Raw genomic sequence first — 18,715 nt, forward strand, 5'->3', positions numbered from 1 at the left:
AGGCCCCAGCAGTTCCTAGAGGCCCCAGCAGTTCCTAGAGGCCCCAGCAGTCCCTAGAGGCCCCAGCAGTCCCTGGAGGCCCCAGCAGTTCCTACAGGCCCCAGCAGTTCCTTGCCACATGAGGTTTCCCAGCATATTCACTTATTTCATCAAGCCAGAAAGAAGAGTTTCTCTAACAAGTCTGCTAGCAAGATGATTTTTTTTTCTTTTAGTGACAGCGTCTTTGAGTAGTCTACAGGCACATGATACCATACCCAGCTAATTTATTTTTTTACTTTTTGTAGAGATGATGTCTCCCTATGTTGCCTAGTCTGGTCTTGAACTCCTAGCCTCAAGCAATCCTCCCACCTTGGCCTCCCAAAGCCCTGGGATTACAGGTATGAGCTCCCGTGCCTGGCCAAGACAGGGCTTTAGATAATGGACTTTAATAATGAGAGTGACATCCCATCACATTTGCCACATTCCATAGGTTTGAGCAAGTAACAGACCTCTCCACACTTCGGTGGGAGGGGTTATGAAAGCCACCTTAGAGTCTGCCTGCCACAGAGGTTACTATCTCTGAACTTCAACTTTTTCACCTAAAAACTAATACATCTGTCCTTAGGGTAGTCATGAGGATTAATGCATGCAGAACTCTTTGAACAATACCTGGCTTATAGCACCTGCTGACCAAGCTCTGTGCAGCAAGCTCAGTAATAGATAGGTACCTTATTATTGCTGTTATTATTTTTATTATTATTACTAGATATCTTGCTACAGCCACAAAAACATCAGCGACTCTGACCATGTTTCAGAATTCACTGATTGGTTTGCTCCTGCTTCTCAGGGGCTCCTAACCCATGCTCTTCTCACCTCAACTCAACCCACGTGCAGCTGCAGGGGCAGCTGTGGAGTTTGCTGAACATCTCTTGTCTGTCCATAACCTGATGAGAAAATGAGGAGGGGAAGAGGAAGCATCCTTCCTTTTTTAGACAGGGCTCGGAATTGCTATCAGCTTGAGTACATGTCCTGGGCCTTTTCAACTATCTGGCCCAAGGCTAGGTTATTGATAAAGCTTAACACTCATGGTATCCACACAGTTTAAAAATTGGATAATCTGATAAAAGATTTAATTCCTCATGGGAAAAGTCTGAACTTTGTTGATCTTCCTTCCACAAATATGTGCAGTTTGGTGCTGCTTTCATTTGGAATTCCACATGAAGTTAGAGGTAGAAAAACCTTAATTTTCTCAATAACTATGAGCCCTGAAGCTTCTGTTCTGATTTGAACATAGCAGAAGACCTTGAACTGAAAATGTCTAGAATTGAAAATTTTCTGAATTAGCACTCAGGCTTCATTTTTGTTTCATACACCATTAGATTAACCATTCTCATTTTGTTTCTTAGATTAAATGCAACAAATCAAAGGCAGCGAGAGGTGAAGTTTCTTGGTGATTTTCCTTTGTCAACAGTCACACTCACAGCAGAGAGCTTGAGAGTCATCAGGAGACAGCAAAGCTGTTGGCAAAGAATTTTATGGGAAGAGCGATTTGGGACTATTTATAATAGAGGTTAGGTGGCATTGCTTACCTTTGTGGTATCACAGAGCAGTGCAACATCAAAGAAAGATTATGTCTTATTGAGAATACTCACTTTAGTCACATAAAATATGTTATACATTGCTTTTTCAATTGTAGTAATAACACTTTTAAAAATTATAGGGTTGTGCTTTAGATTTCATGGAAAATTAACTTATGAATAGTATCTCATATATTAATAAATACAGGTTAGTGTTAGAGTAACATAGTCTGTTTGGCAGAAGAACGGTCAAATAGGGAAGGATTTCTATAGAACAGAGGACAAGAAGGCGCACTCTGGCTTTCACCTCCATCTGTGGCACAGGCCATGTGGAAGCCTGCCTGCCACTGTCCTCACTTGCCTCCAGCTGACTGCTTTGCTTCTGAAGTTCCTGTCACTGCCACATCTAATATCAGACCCATCACCACATGGTTGGTCCTGTGTGTGAGTGTCTTCTCCTCTCAGTAACTCTGGGAAGCTCTCCTGAGGATAAAGCACTGCCTCTTCCAGAAAACACCACTGGTCCTGCAGATCCTGAGCCTGGGCCTCAGAAGACCTGCTGTTCTCCTCTGGCCCTTCTGCCACTCATCCCATTCAAGTCACTCTCCAACTTAGCAGGGACTTACGATCAGAATGTGCTTCTTCTTTAAGTTTATTTTAGCTATTAAAAATGGGTGAACTTGAAAATTATGTTTCTTTTACACCTATTGGGGGTGCCACTCTTTGATAGCCAGAATCTTGGCTGATGAGAGGATGACATTTCCCAGTGACTGGATCTGCTTTCACACTCATCTGCAGAAGGAGCTGGCATTTCCTTCCCTTGGGCCTTTGGCTTTGGTCTCTAATCATGGCACTGTTGCTTGAAGTCGTTTTGGTTTTCCCCATAGTCCAAAGGCACAGGGGACAGACACACAAACACACACACACACACATACACACACACACTCTCTCTCTCTCTGTTCCTTAAAATATGTATTGGGACTCTTTTCTTGTACTTCTATATTTGAACAAACACACATAGTTTGATTACAGCTTCTTCAAATAGTCAGTTTTCATCTGACCTTTATGTATTTCCACATAGGAACTAAATGGATTAAATTTTCATTTCTTCCTTTGAAATGTATGCTCTTAAAGCATGAGGAAATGTAACAGGAAAGGGCTTTAAGGCCAGTGGGATATTGAGTGAGGAAAGAAGACTAATGGAGAAGGTGCATGTATTATTGGAAACTCAAAGCTGGTTATTTGACATTTATAGTTTATACTCAGCCTATTTCAAGGAATTGAGGTGGCTTCAATACATCAGGCTGATAGGGAGAAGGAGGAGGGCGGAGATTTGCCATGGCTGTGGGAGACAGGCAAATCCAGCTGCAGCAATGTGTTCCTCCCAATTTATTACTGGCTTGCAAAGACCCTACAGCTTCTTCCTGGAGTTGCGTGTCCAAGTACTTTAACTTCTGGAAATCGGTTGCAATGGCCTACAGCCTGGAAAGGCCTTCCCAGGACTGGCTTGCTAGAGTCCACAGGAAAACAAGCCTTTGCCTTAGCCAAAGGCCTTGAGTTTTTATTGCTGTTTGTATTAGGTTGGTGCAAAAGTAATCACAACTTTTGGTCATTGAAAGTAATGGCAAAAACCACAATTACATTTGAATGAACCTAATACTTTGTATTCTATCCTTCTTTTATTACATTGTTTTTTCTCTCCAGTTGTAAAGTTTAAAAGTTGTCCCTACAATAAGACTGTTCACACAGAACCTAGCTATTAGAAACACTAGCTGGTGGGATCACCCTTGCATCCATTAGGGAAGGAAGGCCAGTCAGGAGCACTGGCATTTGTTGAAATGTTACATTATTCTGTCCCTTGGCAACATTATTCCCATAGATTCTAAAATGAGGGATCAGTCACTCTAGCGGTACCGGCTGCAGAAGATCATCTTTTTGAATGCGTCCCTGAGCTCTTGGCTCCGGAAGGCATATATAAAGGGGTCAATGACAGCATTGCACATGATCAACATGCCGTTCACCTGGAAGAGAGACATGTAGCAAGCACAGTAGGGGTTACTTGGGCAGAACGTCATTAAGAGGATGTGAAGGACAAAGGGGGCCCAGCAGAAGATGAAGACCCCAAGCAGGATGGTCAGTGTGATGGCCCCTTTCATGTTGGCTCTGGGAAGGGTGGAGATCTTCCTGGTATGGGATCGAGCCAGCAGGAACATGTGCACATAAAGGCACAGGATGAAGACCAGCATCAGTGGGAACAGCGACGTGAAGGTGATCACCGTGGGCACATGATGGGAGAAGATCACCATGGCGATGCCACTCCCTGTGCAGAACGTCCAGATGACCGCAAGGACCACCACGGTGCGGCGCATGGTCACGATGCTGTGGTACTGCAGTGCATGGAAGATGGTGATGTAGCGGTCGGCGGCAATCACAGACAGGCTGAAGATGGAGCCAAGCAGGGAGAGGATGAACAGGGAGTCGATGATGTCATCGGCTGTGGTTTCGAGACTGCCACGCAGCTTGAGATAGCCCACGTTTCTCAATATGATAAGGATATTTTCCAAGATCTTATATAGGCTGCCCAGCATATCAGAAATGGCCAAACTACAGATGAAAAAGTACATGGGTGCCTGGAGATTCTTATTCTTGAACACAGCCAGCAGGACGATCAGATTCTCTAAAACTCCAACAATGGAAATTGTGAAAAATATTTCTTCCGGTAAAACCACACGAGGACAGTCGGAGTCATTTCTTGCTGTGTTGTTGACGTTTTCATATGAGTTGAAAATGTGCTTCATTTCTCCTGCTTGTGGTTAGGCAGGGATGTTACTTGGACTTGACTTCACAGAAAACTTGGTTGATTGTTCAGGATCTTTTCTTTCTTGTAGCACTTGCTGGAGATCTAAGTTAAAATCACCCAATCACCTAAAAGAGAGTATGCAGAAATATTAGTTGACAGAACATTAGAAAATACAAACCAGCCACTCTCACTTAAGGAAACTCTATTTGCTTCATAAAAATGCACATAAATCAGTATATTAGAAAAAGCCTGCATGTGTATGTTTATTGTAGCACTAGTGACAATAACAAAGATATGGAATCAACCAGTGTTCATCAATGGGTGAAGAGATAAGGAAAATGTCGTACATATACACAATGAAGTACTCTTCAGCTGTAAAAAAGAATAAAGTCATGTCTTTTGTAGCAACATGGTTGGAAGTAGAGACCATTATCTAAGTAAAATAACTCAGAAACAGAAAGTCAGATACTGCATGTTCTCACTTATATGTGGGAGCTAAATAATGCATACATGTGGACATAGAGTGTGGAATGGACATTGGAGACTCGGAAGGGTGGGAGGGGGTGGCTGATAAGAAATTTCCTCATGGGTAACATGTATGTTATTTGGGTGATGGATACACTAGAAGCCCAGGCTTCACCACTACGCAGTATATCTATATAACAAAACGGTGCTTGTACCCCTTACATTTATAAAAATATTTATAAAGTATTGTAATTTAAGTAAAATAATTTACTGGGCCCTCATCTTAAGCACTTTGTGAGAAACAGCTTTAGTGGAATTTTGAGCCAAGAGATGATAGCAAAAATTATTCTTTGCTGCCTTACTTTCCCTCCCATCCTTCTCATGAACACACATGAGTGTGGAATGACAGGATGGACAGCAGTGGTGCCCTTGATGAGAAAAGAGGTAAAGCAAGGAAAGGTCCATGTGCGAACAGGAGAGCCCACAGCTGCCTTCTCCGACTAGGAGGTGGTGGCTGGGCTCAGTGAACTCGGGAGAGGTTTAGGTCTCTTCCTTCTCACTGCTTGTCTCCCTGGGCCACTGCCTGAGCACCCCCAGCCTGTGGGATAATGGCAAAGGTGTGGATGTATCATTCCCAAAGATGACTATGCAATGTGTGTTACCGCTTCTGTTTCAACTCCCGGGACTGGTATTTCTGGAGAGTTCTTATTTTCGGTGTGTCTGGGGTGAAATTGACTCTGGCAGTCAATAGTAGGGGATGCCAGCACCACTCAGTGAGGAAAAGACACTTCCCAGGGAGGACAAATCTGGGAGCACAGCCTGTGATCTGAAGTCCACAGGGAGCCCATCATGGCCTCAGTGTAGGGAATCGTCTGGAAAGGAACCAATTCCCTTGGAAAGGACTAGGGGAGAGGTCAACTGCTCAGAGGGAGGTTTGTGAGTTCGGTGGTGTGGAAGGAGGGGATTGACAGGGAGTAGCTGCTGCTAGGGTTCTGCTTGGAATGGCCAATTTACCCCGTTTGCCTGAAACATGGGCAGGTTTTAAAAGCCAGAAGTCCTGCCTCCCAGGAACCACCTCAGTCCTGGACAGACGGGGATGAGCCACCTTTGTGCCTCCTGCCCAGGCTCGGGGAAGCCTGTGTGCTGTGTCCCACCTGCTGGGAAGCCTCAGGGTTGGGAGGGGACCTGTGGTGGTCAGGGTTAATGTATCAGCCTCACTGAGCTTCAGGGTGCCAGGTATGTGGTGAGACAGTGTTCTGGGTGTGTCTGAGGGTGTTTCTGGATGAGACGAACATTTGAACAGGTGACTGGGTAAAACAGAGGCCCTCCGGGATGTGGATGAGCCTCATTCGATCAGCAGAAGGCCTGAGGAGAACAGAAGGGCTCTTCAAGGACTAGGGGGCTCCTCCAGCCTGACTGCCTGACGGCGACGCTGGCCTCTTCCTGCCTTCAGACTAGCATGGAAGCGTAAACTCCTCTTAGGTCTCACGTCTGCTGGCTTTCAGACCGGAACACACCATCCACTTTCCTGGGTCTCCAGCTTGCTGGGTGCAGAGCTTGGAACTGCCCAGCCCCATAACTATGTGTGCCAATTCCCTATAATAAATCTCTTTATGTCTCTACACATCTCCTGTTGGTTCTTTTCCTCTGCGGCATCCTGGTTAACATAGGCCCATCCTGGTTAATACAGGGTCCATGTGACCGGGAAGAACCATGTATGGAGGCTCTGCCGGGACAGAGATTTCCCCATATCTTATGAGTCCATTAAGTGTAATCAGAATTAGTACATATTTCTAATCTCAGATGCAATTGATGGTAAAATTGATGAAAAAAAAGGAAATATTGAAAGTGGTTGTAATATTTCTTAGAAACAGGTAGTTTGGAAACCCAGCTTCAGTTGCTGTGCATTGCTGACCTGCAGCTGCCAATCCTATAAATCCACGAGGAGCCCTGAATTTGGACAGAAATGCAGTGTGCCCATGGGGCGCCTCCAACAGGCCACAATCAACCATTGCTACTGCACATTTGTGGATGCTGCCAAGCTGGTGGTGGGGACTGCAGGTGGTGTGTGGCCCCATTCTTGGTTAAATGGACAGTGACACGAATTGGTGGACTTTATGAGTGCTCAGCATGACCTGGTCACCATCTAATACTCCACACTCATTCACTCGCTCAACCTCCAGGGGAAACCATAGCAGAGAGGTTGGGCAGCTGCCCAAAGCCACAGTCTGGAGAGAATATAGCAGAGCCCGCCTGTGACCACCTGTCACACTCCTTTCACATGTGGCAAGGGTAACAACAACAGATGCAAGAGCCAGACACAGCACCCCTGCTCCATCACAAACTGCAATAAAATTGACACCAGTCATTTTCCTCTCGACTTGGCCTTTCTCAGTGCCAAGTAGGATTTGTAAATTATGCTGTGTTGCTATGCTCCTGTTGTACCTGCTCAGGGATTGCCTGTAGAACACACTAAATGACAATTAGAAGACGCAAAACTCACTCCATATAAACTTCGCAAGAACCTGCTGTGAGGTGGTGCCAATGATCCAGATATTTCAACAATGTCTTTGGCTGAAAGAACTTGGATAGAGGTCTGCACCTGCTGCCTGTCTGGCTCTCACTCCTTCAAAGCCTTCTGCTATCCCCTCCTGTTTGCTTTTTTGTGTCTTGATTGTTTTTCTTTTTTTGAGATAGAGTCTTGCTCTGTCACCAGGCTGGAGTACAGTGGTGCAATCTCGGCTCACTGTACCCTCTGTCTTCTGGGTTCAAGTGATTCTCCTGCCTCAGCCTCCCAAGTAGCTGGGACTGCAGGCACACACCACACCACCATGTCTAGCTAATTTTTGTATTTTTAGTAGAGATGGAATTTCACCACGTTGGCCAGGATGATCTCAATCTCTTGACCTTGTGATCTGCCCACCTCGGCCTCCCAAAGTCCTGGGGTTACAGGCATGAGCCACTGTGCCTGGCCAATGTTTTGATTTCTTTACTACAAAAAACACAGGCCTAGAGCCCTTCCAACTTCTTCCAGGGTTTGTGGTTTTCTGGGCAACGAATGTCCACCTTCAAGTCCACACTGCTTCCTTCTGTCCATACCCTATTGAAACCTGTCTCAAGCTCCTGGGCTCAAGGCATCCTCCCACCTTAGCTTCCCAAAGCACCGGGGATTACAGATATCAGCCACCCAACCTGGCAGGGTGATCATAAAAGCTCAGTCTTTCTTATGTTATTTGAACCTCTGGAGTTAACTTCTGGCCTGAAGACCAAGCTTCATCACCTTGAGCTCGCAGTAAACAAGATCTTAGAAGGCTCTAACTCTGCGGTGCTCCTCGAGAGGCAGAGATGGGAGGGTGGATGAGAAATGAGAAAAGAGGCAAGTTTTTCACACCTTTAAAATCTGTACCAGAAGAAACCTGGTTGATTCATTTGCGTCAAGGCATAGGTCTAGGCAGGCAGAGCAGACAATTGAGGCAGTTATAATTTTTCAAGGAACTGCAAGGAAAAGTGAAATCAACTTTTGTTTTTTGGCTGTGAGGGGCACACAAATCATAGAGTTAACGGCATCACAGGGCAAAAGAATGTCGCCCCAGATACTTAAGTGCGTCCCCAAATGTGGCTCATCCTGTTAGACGCGCTTTGCAAAAGTCCAGGGAGCATGGGTAACTCTAAAATGAGATTTTTATATTGATTACCATCTTTGACCAAAAAAAAAGGAAAAATATAATTTTTATATATTTTAAAGGCACTAAGGGTAAGGAGAAAGCTCTGTTATGTGTTAAATTCTTGTTATGTGCCAACTGGTCCTGCGTCCTGTGCTGTGCATGGTGGGTCTCATTTTAAGCCTCTTGACAATGATATAAGGGAGTCCTATTCTCTCTGACTCACCCCTGAGGAGTTGAGGCCGAGAGACCAAGAGACTGGTCTAAAGTCTCATAGGCTTTACGTTGCACAGTTGGGATTTAAATCAAGATCTGTTTGGCTCCAAAAATGATTATTCTTAGGGCTGCCATGAATATTCATTTGATAAGGAAGTTTTAATGGCTTTGGTAAAAAATGATTATAAAGTAACTTACAAATCCTAAACCTCTGTATCTGACCAAATCAGGATGGTTTTTTTTTTTTTTTTTTGACTCTCTCTGAGATTTTTAATGAAATTCAGAGAAGAGAAAGACCTGTAGTCCCCACTTGTGGCTTAGGAAGGATGTTAATGCTGCCGAAAGGCTTTGAGCAGCAGGGCTGCAGACGTCCTGGGGCCCCCGGGCTGTGTTTTCCGGTTCTGTGGATCTTCCTGGAGGTAAATGAGCAGCACGGTGCCACTTCCCTCTGTGCTGCTGGACATTTTCTTGGATTGCTCTTCTGGAGAAGAGCTGAGGAAGGAGGACTGAGTGATGTTTACCAGAAGCTTTCAAGCCTTTCTAGAGGGCAGTCCCGTAACCCAGGCTTTAGAGAGAGCCAGCCAAGCACTGTGCTCCTGGGCTCTGGGTGCTGGTGGCGGGGCTGTCATGCCACTGGGCTGATTTGCAGGCATCGGGTGAGGTTCTGGAATCTGCTCTGAGTGAATCAGGAGCTCCTCTCAGTGTCCCAGCTTCTGTGCTGCCTTCCTTCTTTGTTTTCACTAGATGCATTTAAGATTTTTATGTCACTCTTTGAATAGGTTCTACGGCCCAATACGCTTATATGTCTGTGTGTCTGTATGTGTGGATACATATGAACAGTACAAAGCCTCCCTCCCCACACTCTATCCATCGGTCTCTTTCTTCTGGAATTTCTTGTGTGTGTGTGTGTGTGTGTGTGTGTGTACATGTGTATTTGTGTGTGTGTATGTGCGTGTGTGTGTGTGTGTGTGTGTGTGTGTGTATGTGTGTGTGTGTGTTTTATTATTATACTTTAAGTTCTGGGGTACATGTGCAGATGGTGCAGGATTGTTACACAGGTATACAAATTCCATGGTGGTTGGTGGTTTGCTGTATCCTTCCCCACCCCCCACCCCGCCACTGCCCCTCACCTACATTAGGGGTGAGGGATACATTATTCTAATGGTATCCTTCTCTATCCCCCCACCCCCTGCTAAGCTTCTGGAATTTCTTTATGCATATACCAGCAAACATGAATATGCACATATTCTCTCAGTTGTTAGGGTTTCTGGGAAGCAGAGGCTGAGATGGGATTAGCAAGGCCTGTCAAGAATGCAGAGGAGTCTGCAGACTGGGAGGCACGCATGGTCCCTGGGCACACAAGGAGGAAGAGATTGATTAGGGCGAGTCTCAGCAGCACAGCTCTGAGAACGTTTTCATCTGGCCACGGAAAGGCTGCAAGTCAAAGCTGCCCATGAATATTGGTGGGGAGAGATTTGGAAAACTGAGCTGCCAACTCTTTTCCGATGGCAGGAGATCTGAGTGGCTCATGTCCATGACCAGCATGCCCTCACTTCCTGTGCATTCAAAGAGAGTATATTGTATATCATTTGATACCTTGCTCTTATCTTGGAAGCTTTCCAAAGGAGGATCGCTTCCTCGTCTCTCTCCTTTCCTTCCTTCTTCCACGCATGGTATTCCATTGTATGGATGTATCCCAAGTTATTTAATCTATTCTGTATTGATAATTATTTGGTTTACAATATTTTGCTGCGTAAATAATGCTATAATGCATTATCATCTAAGTATATCGTTTTACGTGAACCTGCATGAGGAAGATAATTTTACAGAAATGGAATTGTGTGCAAGTGTGTAGGTGTGGGTGATTGTGATAGGTGTTCTCAGGCTACCTTCCATGGGGGCTATCCCGGTTGACATCCTCACCAATAGTGCATGAGTGCCTGCCCCTTCCCTAGCCTCCTCAATATAGAGTGCTGTCAAGCTTTTGGTTTATTGCCAATGACACATCTGGTGGGTGTTTTAGTATCTTGCTTTGATCTATTTTCTTGTTATGGAGTCTGTGACCCCCCTTTTGGTGGCTTTGACACCCCAGTTGGGATAAGCACTCACTGCCATTCCTGCATTGTCACAGCATTTGGTCCTTTGGGTCTTGGGTTCCTACTTCTGTTTCAGTGCCCACAAACACATCAGACCTATCCTACCTCAACATTCAACTGAGGGAGGCACCGGCATCGTCTCTTTGTGCATGACCTGTTCTTGTTACTGATTAGTGCTTTTATTTCTTGGTCCTGAATTCGAAGAGAGAAGAAAAAGAGTGGAAAAACAAGCAACAAAATAAGCTAAAGATGATCTAATAAAGAAGAGATGAAAAATGGGAAATAGGATGCACTAGTCAAGTACAAACCAACACACCTGGCCAGGCAGAGTTTTGCATAATTTAAAGGGGCCAATGGTGGCCTGCGTCCTGAGAGGCCCAGAGTCTGGGGTCAATTCAGGGGACTTCGTCCTCATGCAAGGTCATGATTGGGGCACTGGGCTAGGGTATGGGTGACCCCTCCTTGCTGATGGTTCAGAGCCTCTATGGCAGCTTTTAAGGATGTTGAATATTCCTCTGGTTACAGGTCAGGATGAAGGTGGTCTGAATGTTGAAAGCCACCCTCTAAAAGGGGAAGAGTTATTGTGACTTTCACTAGAGATTACTAGCTTTGACTAAAACTTAGAAAACAGAGAGTGAAATGTGGGGAGGAGTGGGTTGGAAAATGTGGGCCCTCTACAAGCATGCAGGACGGGCTGCCCCTACCCCCTTGAGAGCCTAGCAGTCCCTCCCCACCGGCACCCATCCCTGCTCAGCACAGGCCTCTGGGCAGGGTCTGGTGGTGGTTGGAACATGGTGGCCCATGAGCCCAGCTCACCTTGACTCATACGTCATCCTCCTCTGCCCGGGCACTACTTCACTCCTGGATACTTGGCTTGAACAGGGTAGAACACTTTGAAGGACTTGTAATAAAAGTGACAAAAATGACAACAAATGAACATTTTTTTTTGAGACAGGATCAGAATAATGTTTGTCCAAATGTCTGGGCACTCCATGGCTCAGTCAAGTTGACATAAAATTAACCATGACAACAAGGAAGAGAGCTATCAACTTTATTTTGAAAGAGAGATATAAAAAGAAATGGAGATGGAGATAGATACAATCTGTCTCTCTCTCTCTCTCTCTCACACACACACACACACACACACACACACACACACACACACACCCTGTCATCCTGGCTGGAGTACAGTGGTGTGGTCATGGCTCACTGCAGCCTCAACCTCCTGGGCTCAAGCGATTGTCTGACCTCAGCCTCCCAACATGCTGGGATTGCAGGTGTGAGTCACCTGCCTGGCCCCAAATGAATGATTTGCAAAGATATATGTGCTTGTTTTGAGGCCTTTTCATAACAGATCTCAATCTTCAGTTCACGTGGAGAGAGAACTATATTCTCCTCCAGGAGCCGCCACTGAACGTCCTCTTTTTAGACATGAATACTATTGATTGTTGTGAAATTCTTTGTGACAACTTCCACCTGATTTCTTATTTGTTTGAATTCTGAATGACATCCTGGAGTTTACGTTTATATAATTCATGGGTGGTCCTGATCAAGCGTTTGTCTTGTTATCCACTGTGGCATGGGGTGGTGAGATGGCTGATTGGAAGAATATGAGTACTGATAGTAAAAATCAGAGAGTAATTTTCTACTCCTGTGTCTTTTGGTTCCTTAGACTCATTTGAAGTGCAGAGCTCCTGCTTTGAAGCTGGTTGATGTGTTTGCTTTGTGTGCTTATGAATATTTATATGAGCTGTGAAGTAGATGGGCCTTGAAGGTGCCCAAGCTCATCAGGTGTGCTGCTAAGAATTCTTTCACTAATGGATTTATTTTTTGCTTGTCTTTCCCTCCACTTAAAAAAAGTCTTTAAATTAATCATCGAGCTTTCACTTTCCTCTTCAGGTAATGGAGATCTCAGCCGTCCAGCTGCCTCCTGTGCCTCCCCGATTACTGTCAGTCACTTTGGGGTTTGTGTTGCTTATTGGCTAGAGGGAAGCTCAATTAAAATCAATAACAAAAGAGAAGATTTTAAATGTTATACACAGCATGTCGGTTTTTCTCAAATTATATAGTACAATGCAGAGGGTGAAGATCACTGATGTGGAGAGGCTGAATCTGCAGATATTCAGGCCTGTGATCACGTTTAACTGTATTGCACAGAAGTGATACTGTTCTGGGAAAGGAACTGAATCTGTTTTAAAAAGAGATTTGAGCGTGTTCACCAGAGGGATGGCCTAAACAGTATTACATTCCATCCCAACACCTCTTCATGAGAAGGCACTGGCTTCTGGGAGTGTATATTTGAGTGATAGTAAATCTCTGTGTCTCACCTCTGTTCATTCACGTTTCTCTTTAAAAAGATTCCAACATTCAGCCTGTAATCCCAGCACTTTGGGAGGCCGAGGTGGGTGGATCATGAGGTCAGGAGTTCGAGACCAGCCTGATCAACATGGTGAAATCACATCTCTACTAAAAAATACACAAAAATTAGCTGGGCATGGTGGCACACTCCTGTAATCCCAGCTACTCAGGAGGCTGAGGCAGGAGAATTACCTGAAACTGGGAGGTGGAGGTTGCAGTGAGTCAAGATCGTGCCACTGCACTCCAGCTTGGGTGACAGAGTGAGACTCCATCTCAAAAGAAAAAAAAAAAGGATTCCAACATTCTTGGAAATTTCTCAATAGTCTTGAAAGAGAAATCTGAGAAACAGAAGTGTGTGTGTGTGTTTGTGTGTGTGTGTGTGTGTGTGAGAGAGAGAGAGAGAGAGAGAGAGGGAGAGAGACAGAGACACAGACAGAGAGACAGAGAGAGAAGATATATCAATATCAAACTAAAATTGATTAGTGACAGGTGACCTTTTGTTCTTTAATTTTCTTTTCTATTTTTCCCTACAATATAGCTGTGAGACAGATTACCTTTTGGGTATTACTAGGGAATCTCATATCTAATTTATCCCAAATTTATGAGAGATTTTCGTGGAAGTTAATTTTTGCTTTGGTCGAAGAGAAATAATCATTGAAATCCAGAAACAGCATCATGAGGATAATAACACTCAGTGCATAGAGTTTGTAGGCTGTGATCTGGATTCTATGTGATAATGTATGTGCCCAGATTCTGGAATGCAGTGTGGACTCAATAAAGAAGATTATTCTTCAACTAGTTCTCATAGCCTGAAGTATAAAATTCTATTAAAACAAAACAAAACAAAACTTGGCACTTATAGCTCTGTATAGTTTGCTTCCATGCTGTTTTCTTACCGTATTTTCTAGTGTTCTCCTAGGTTGAACATGTGTTCCAGCTGGCCCAGACATCTTACTGTCTCTAAGATGGCTCGCTCATTTTTGCCCGCCACATTTTTAGTGCTGCTCTCCCACTGAAATTTATGAATCTTTCCTTTGTCTAAATCATATATTTGTTTAAGCCCAAACAAGATCAAACATCTTGAAGGTCTCTGTCTCCATCTCAACCCATGTGACCTGTCTGTGCCATCACACCACAGCGTGTCTTGTTCTCGGCTTGCGTGTGTCAGGTGACACTCTCTGCTTTTGGGAAAAGTCTACTTTAAGTGTAGATGTCTTGTCTCCTGGGCAGCTCGGCAGTGCCCTGCAAGGCTGGCAAATTTGACACCCTCTTCTTTACATCTTCCTGGGTAACTGAGGTGTGCAGCAGCAACCTGAACAACCCACAGTAATCGGAATAATTCATAGCCTGTGCTTCTAAATGAATATTTTTTGGGGAAATCCAAAGTGTACAAGAAACAGAGTTAGTGGCTTCATTTTATCGTATGTCATAGCTTATGTTTTAGTGGATAATATTTGAGTTAAACTTTATTGGAAAATGAAATCAAAATGTTGCCTTCCTCTTCTTTCAAAGTAGTAGCAAAAAAAAAAAAATGTTGCCTTCCTAGATATCAAAGTGTTGCCTTCTTCTTCTTTCGAAGTGGTAGCAGAAAAATGGAAAGCCTTCACTGTCCTCCTAGACAGGAGTAAGTGTCAGGTTCTACAGAACCCCTGAAAACAGCTTTATTTACAAGAGCAGTACTTGCAGGGTCAGAGGCAGGAAATGCTGGGACCTTTGTGCAAGAGTCCGGAGAGGTTTTTATTCAGCAGGAAGGGGCAGAAAAGGACCCTCTGCCTGTAGAAAGGAGCTGAAATCAGACCTCTTATATCTTGAATGTTGAAAAGGAAAAAAAGCTTAACCTTTGGGAATGTTTATTCTCAGGCAAGGGAGTGGATACAGTCTACCTCCAGGAAGAGTGGGGAGGTGACGTCAGACCTGGTTTTGGCCCGGAGTCCCAGGAGTGGTTAGCACCCTGGGAAGGCTGTGTGTGGGACTGAAAGTGCAGGAGACTAGGAGCTAACTACCTGCAAATTCAGTGAGAAGGGGGAGGAGCCGCCTCCAACAGCAACACCATGAGGCAGCGGGAAGTAAGGACAGTAGTAGATCAAATACCAGACTGGTCTTGCTTAGACCTGGGCTCCATAAGTCTCTAGGTTTTAGAAGATTCAGGGGTACAGAGGCAGCCTAGAGGAAGATACCGACTTTTTTTCTCACGTACTAGATTGGTATTTGAACATTTAATTTGAATATTAAGAGATATGACTATTTTACCACAACTTTGTGGAGCAACTCATATTGGTTATATAAAGTCTATGTCAAAATGTGAAATCTATGAGGCACACAGGGTAAAAAGCACTATGTTGTTCTAATAAATAAGAGTTAGACAGTATATATCATGATTAAAAAAGGTAAGGCCAAGATTCTCAATGTAAAGGGATTAAAATTTGTACTAATCTCAGATTTCTGGGGTTCCATTTGGTGCAAATCAAAAAAGTGGCATGGGGAGTTAAGAAAGGTGATGTGTCACCTGGAAGCAGTCATCCCCTCCTTGACCCTGGCACAAAGCTTTCTCAACCAGGAAAAATATATGAGAATTGGCTGAAAAGTGTAAGAAGTAACTCTTGTCTGCTTTGGGTAAAAGATGGAGGAAGAAAATAGAAATACAATGATTAAGCAAATAGTTTTTTTTTTTTTGACTTGGAACCTAACATCAACAATGACAGTTCAGAGAAATGAAAATTGAAGGAAAGAAGATAGAAAACAATTATAAATATAAGCTTCTGTGATTTATTTAAATTTAAATAAATATAAATTACTCAAAATCCAGGTACCAATTTTTATTAAATATAGGTATCTAATACTACTTTAGACCCTGTAGTTACGAAATGTGTTCTTACTAAAGACCTGGAGCAAGGAACACACTCTCTGCCTTTAGGACCTAAAAACCTGACTGATTCATGACTCAGTGGCCTTAAATAATCAGTGATGTTTACAAAGATGTATATACAATGATATTCACTGACTTGTTATTTATAGTAACTAAAAAACTAAAAACAACTTAAGTAACTGGTGATTAAGGATTGGTTAAATACGCTCTGGCAAGTCCATATGATGGAACGCTACATGACAATTAAAATCGTAGTTCAACATACCCTGAAATAATAAAGGCAGAGGTAGAACAGAATGGCAGAATAGAAGGCGCCACTGATTGTCCCCCCTGCAAAGACACCAACAACATAGAAAAAAACACCTTCATAAAAGCCAAATTTCAGGGGATCCCTCATGGTACCTGGTTTTAACTTCATATTGCTGAAAGAAGCACCAAAGAGATGGGAAAAATGGGTAGAAAAAACAGTCTTGAATTGCTCCCCTCCTCCACCCCCTCAGTGGTAGCTTGGTGCGGACAGCGTCCCTGCGTATTGGGGAGGGAGAGCACAGCAATTGTGAGCACTGAACTCAGTGGTGTCTTGTTAGAACAGAAAGGGTAACTAGACTACGCTCAGCTGACACCCGCTCACGGAGGAAGCCTTTAGACCAGCCGAAGCCAGGCGTATTGCTAACCCCAGGGGTCGGAACTTGAGTTCTTGCAAACCTCGCTGCAGAAAGCTACAGTGCTCCCAGTCTCTAAGTAAACTTGAAAAGGCTGCCTAGGCCACAAGGACCGCAACTCTTAGGCAAGTCCTAATGCTGAACTAGGCCCATAGACAGTGGACTTGGGGCAGGGGCACACAACCTACTGAGATACCAGCTGTGGTGGCTAAGGGAGTGCTGGCATCACCTCTTCCCTAACGCCAGGCTGCACAGCTCATGGCTCCAAAAGAGACCCCTTCCTTCTGCTTGAGGAGAGGAGAGGGAAGCATAGGGAGAACTTTGCTTTGCATATTGGATATCAGCTCAGCCACAGCAGGATAGGGCACTGCTCAGATCTGTGAGGCTTCCATTCCAGGCTCTAACTTTTGGACATTTCTAGACACACCCTGGGCCAGAAGGGAACCTGCTGCCTTGAAGGGAAGGAACCAGTTCTGGCAGCATTCATCATCTGTTAGCTGAAGAGCCTTTAGGCCCTGAGTAACCAGCAGCAATACCCAGGTACTACATTGAGGGCCTTGGGTGAGCCTCTGAGACTTGCTGGTTTCAGGTGAGACTCAGCACATTCCCAGCTGCGGTGGCTATGGGGTAAGATTCCTTCTGCTTGAGAAAAGCAGAGGGAAAAGTAAAGGGGACTTTGTCTTGCACCTTAGGTACCAGCACAGCCACAGTGGGAGAGATCAGCAAGTGGGCCCTTAGAGTCCCTCATTCCAGAAGTTGACTCATGGACAGCATTTCTGGACCAGTCCTGGGCCAGCAGTGATCTCACTGCCCTGAAGTGTGATTACCAGATCAGGCAGCGTCCACCACTAGCTGATTGAAGAGCCCTTGCAAACCAGGAAACATCGGTGGTAGTCTGGCAGAGCTTACTGTGGCCTGCGGTGGTGGTGGCTACAGGGTAAGTCTTCTCTGCCTGTGGGAAGGAGAGGGGTGAGTGGGAAGGACTGTGTCTTGCAGTTTGAGTGTCAGCTCAGCCACAGCGCAACAGAACATTAGGTAGACTTCCAGGGTTTTTCACTCTAGTCCCTGACTCCTGGATAGCGCCTCTGGACCTACCCAGAACTTTGGGGGGGGAGCTTCCTGCCCTGAAAGGAAGGACACAGGCCTGGCTGGCTTTACTACCTGCTGACTGTAGAGCCCCAGGGCCTTGAGTGAATGCTGGCAGTAGCCAGGGAGTGGTTACAGCAGGCCTGGGGTGAGACTGAGTACTGTGTGGGCTTTAGGTCTGACTCAGAACAGTCATAGTGGTGGTGGCCACAGAGGTGCTTGTGTCACTCCACCCCTAGATGGGTGGCTCAGGAGAGAGAGAGAGACTCTGTATGTTTGGGAGAAAGTAAGGGAAGAGAACAAGAGTCTCTGCTTGGTAATCCAGATAATTCTCCTGGATCTTGTCCAAGACCATCAAGGTGGTACCTCTATGAGTCTGCAAGAACCACAGTATTACTGGGCTTGGAGTGCTCCCTAAAGCAGGTACACCTTAGATCACAACTTCCAAGTCCTTCCAAATATATGGAGAGCCTTCCCAAGGACGGGTACAAACAAGCCTACCCAGTGAAGACTACAATAAATACCTAACTCTTCAGTATCTAGACACTGATGAACATCTACTAGCATTTACATCATCCAGGAAGATATGACCTTGCCAAATAATTAAATAAGTCATCAGGGACCAATTTAGAGAAACAGATATGTGACCTTTCGGACAGAGAATTCAAAATAGTTGTGTTGAGGAAACTCAAAGAAATTCAAGGCAAAAGAGAAGGAAGTCAAAATCCTATCAGATAAATTTAATAAAGAGATTGAAATAAAAAGAATCACACAGAAATTCTAGAGCTGAAAAATGCAACTGGCATACTGATGAATGCATCAGAATCTTTCAATAGCAGAATTGATCAAGCAGAAGAAAGAATTAGTGAGTGTGGATACAGGCTATTTGAAAATACACAGTCAGAAGAGACAAAAGAAAAAAGAATAAATACAATGAAGTGTGCCTAT

At 44.5% G+C, this 18,715-nt stretch overlaps 1 protein-coding gene across 3 annotated transcripts in view; it reads right to left on the reverse strand.

Annotated features, from left to right (window-relative positions):
* Positions 1-2,686: 2,686 nt before the first annotated feature.
* MC2R (melanocortin 2 receptor) overlaps positions 2,687-18,715 on the reverse strand; it is a 31,729-nt gene continuing 15,700 nt past the window's right edge. For 2 of the 3 annotated variants that reach the window (XM_032293465.1, XM_032293464.1), the window contains exon 2: positions 2,687-4,481. In XM_032293465.1, the coding sequence (XP_032149356.1) occupies positions 3,461-4,354 (894 nt within the window). In that variant the 5' untranslated portion in view covers positions 4,355-4,481 and the 3' untranslated portion in view covers positions 2,687-3,460. Of the gene's footprint in view, positions 4,482-11,611; positions 11,742-18,715 lie in introns of those variants that run through there. The other variant, XM_032293466.1, reaches the window with a different exon arrangement.

This window comes from Sapajus apella, unplaced genomic scaffold, assembly GCF_009761245.1.
Source record: "Sapajus apella isolate SASKATOON/1434 unplaced genomic scaffold, GSC_monkey_1.0 scaffold29, whole genome shotgun sequence".
In the NCBI taxonomy this organism is placed as follows: domain Eukaryota; kingdom Metazoa; phylum Chordata; class Mammalia; order Primates; family Cebidae; genus Sapajus; species Sapajus apella.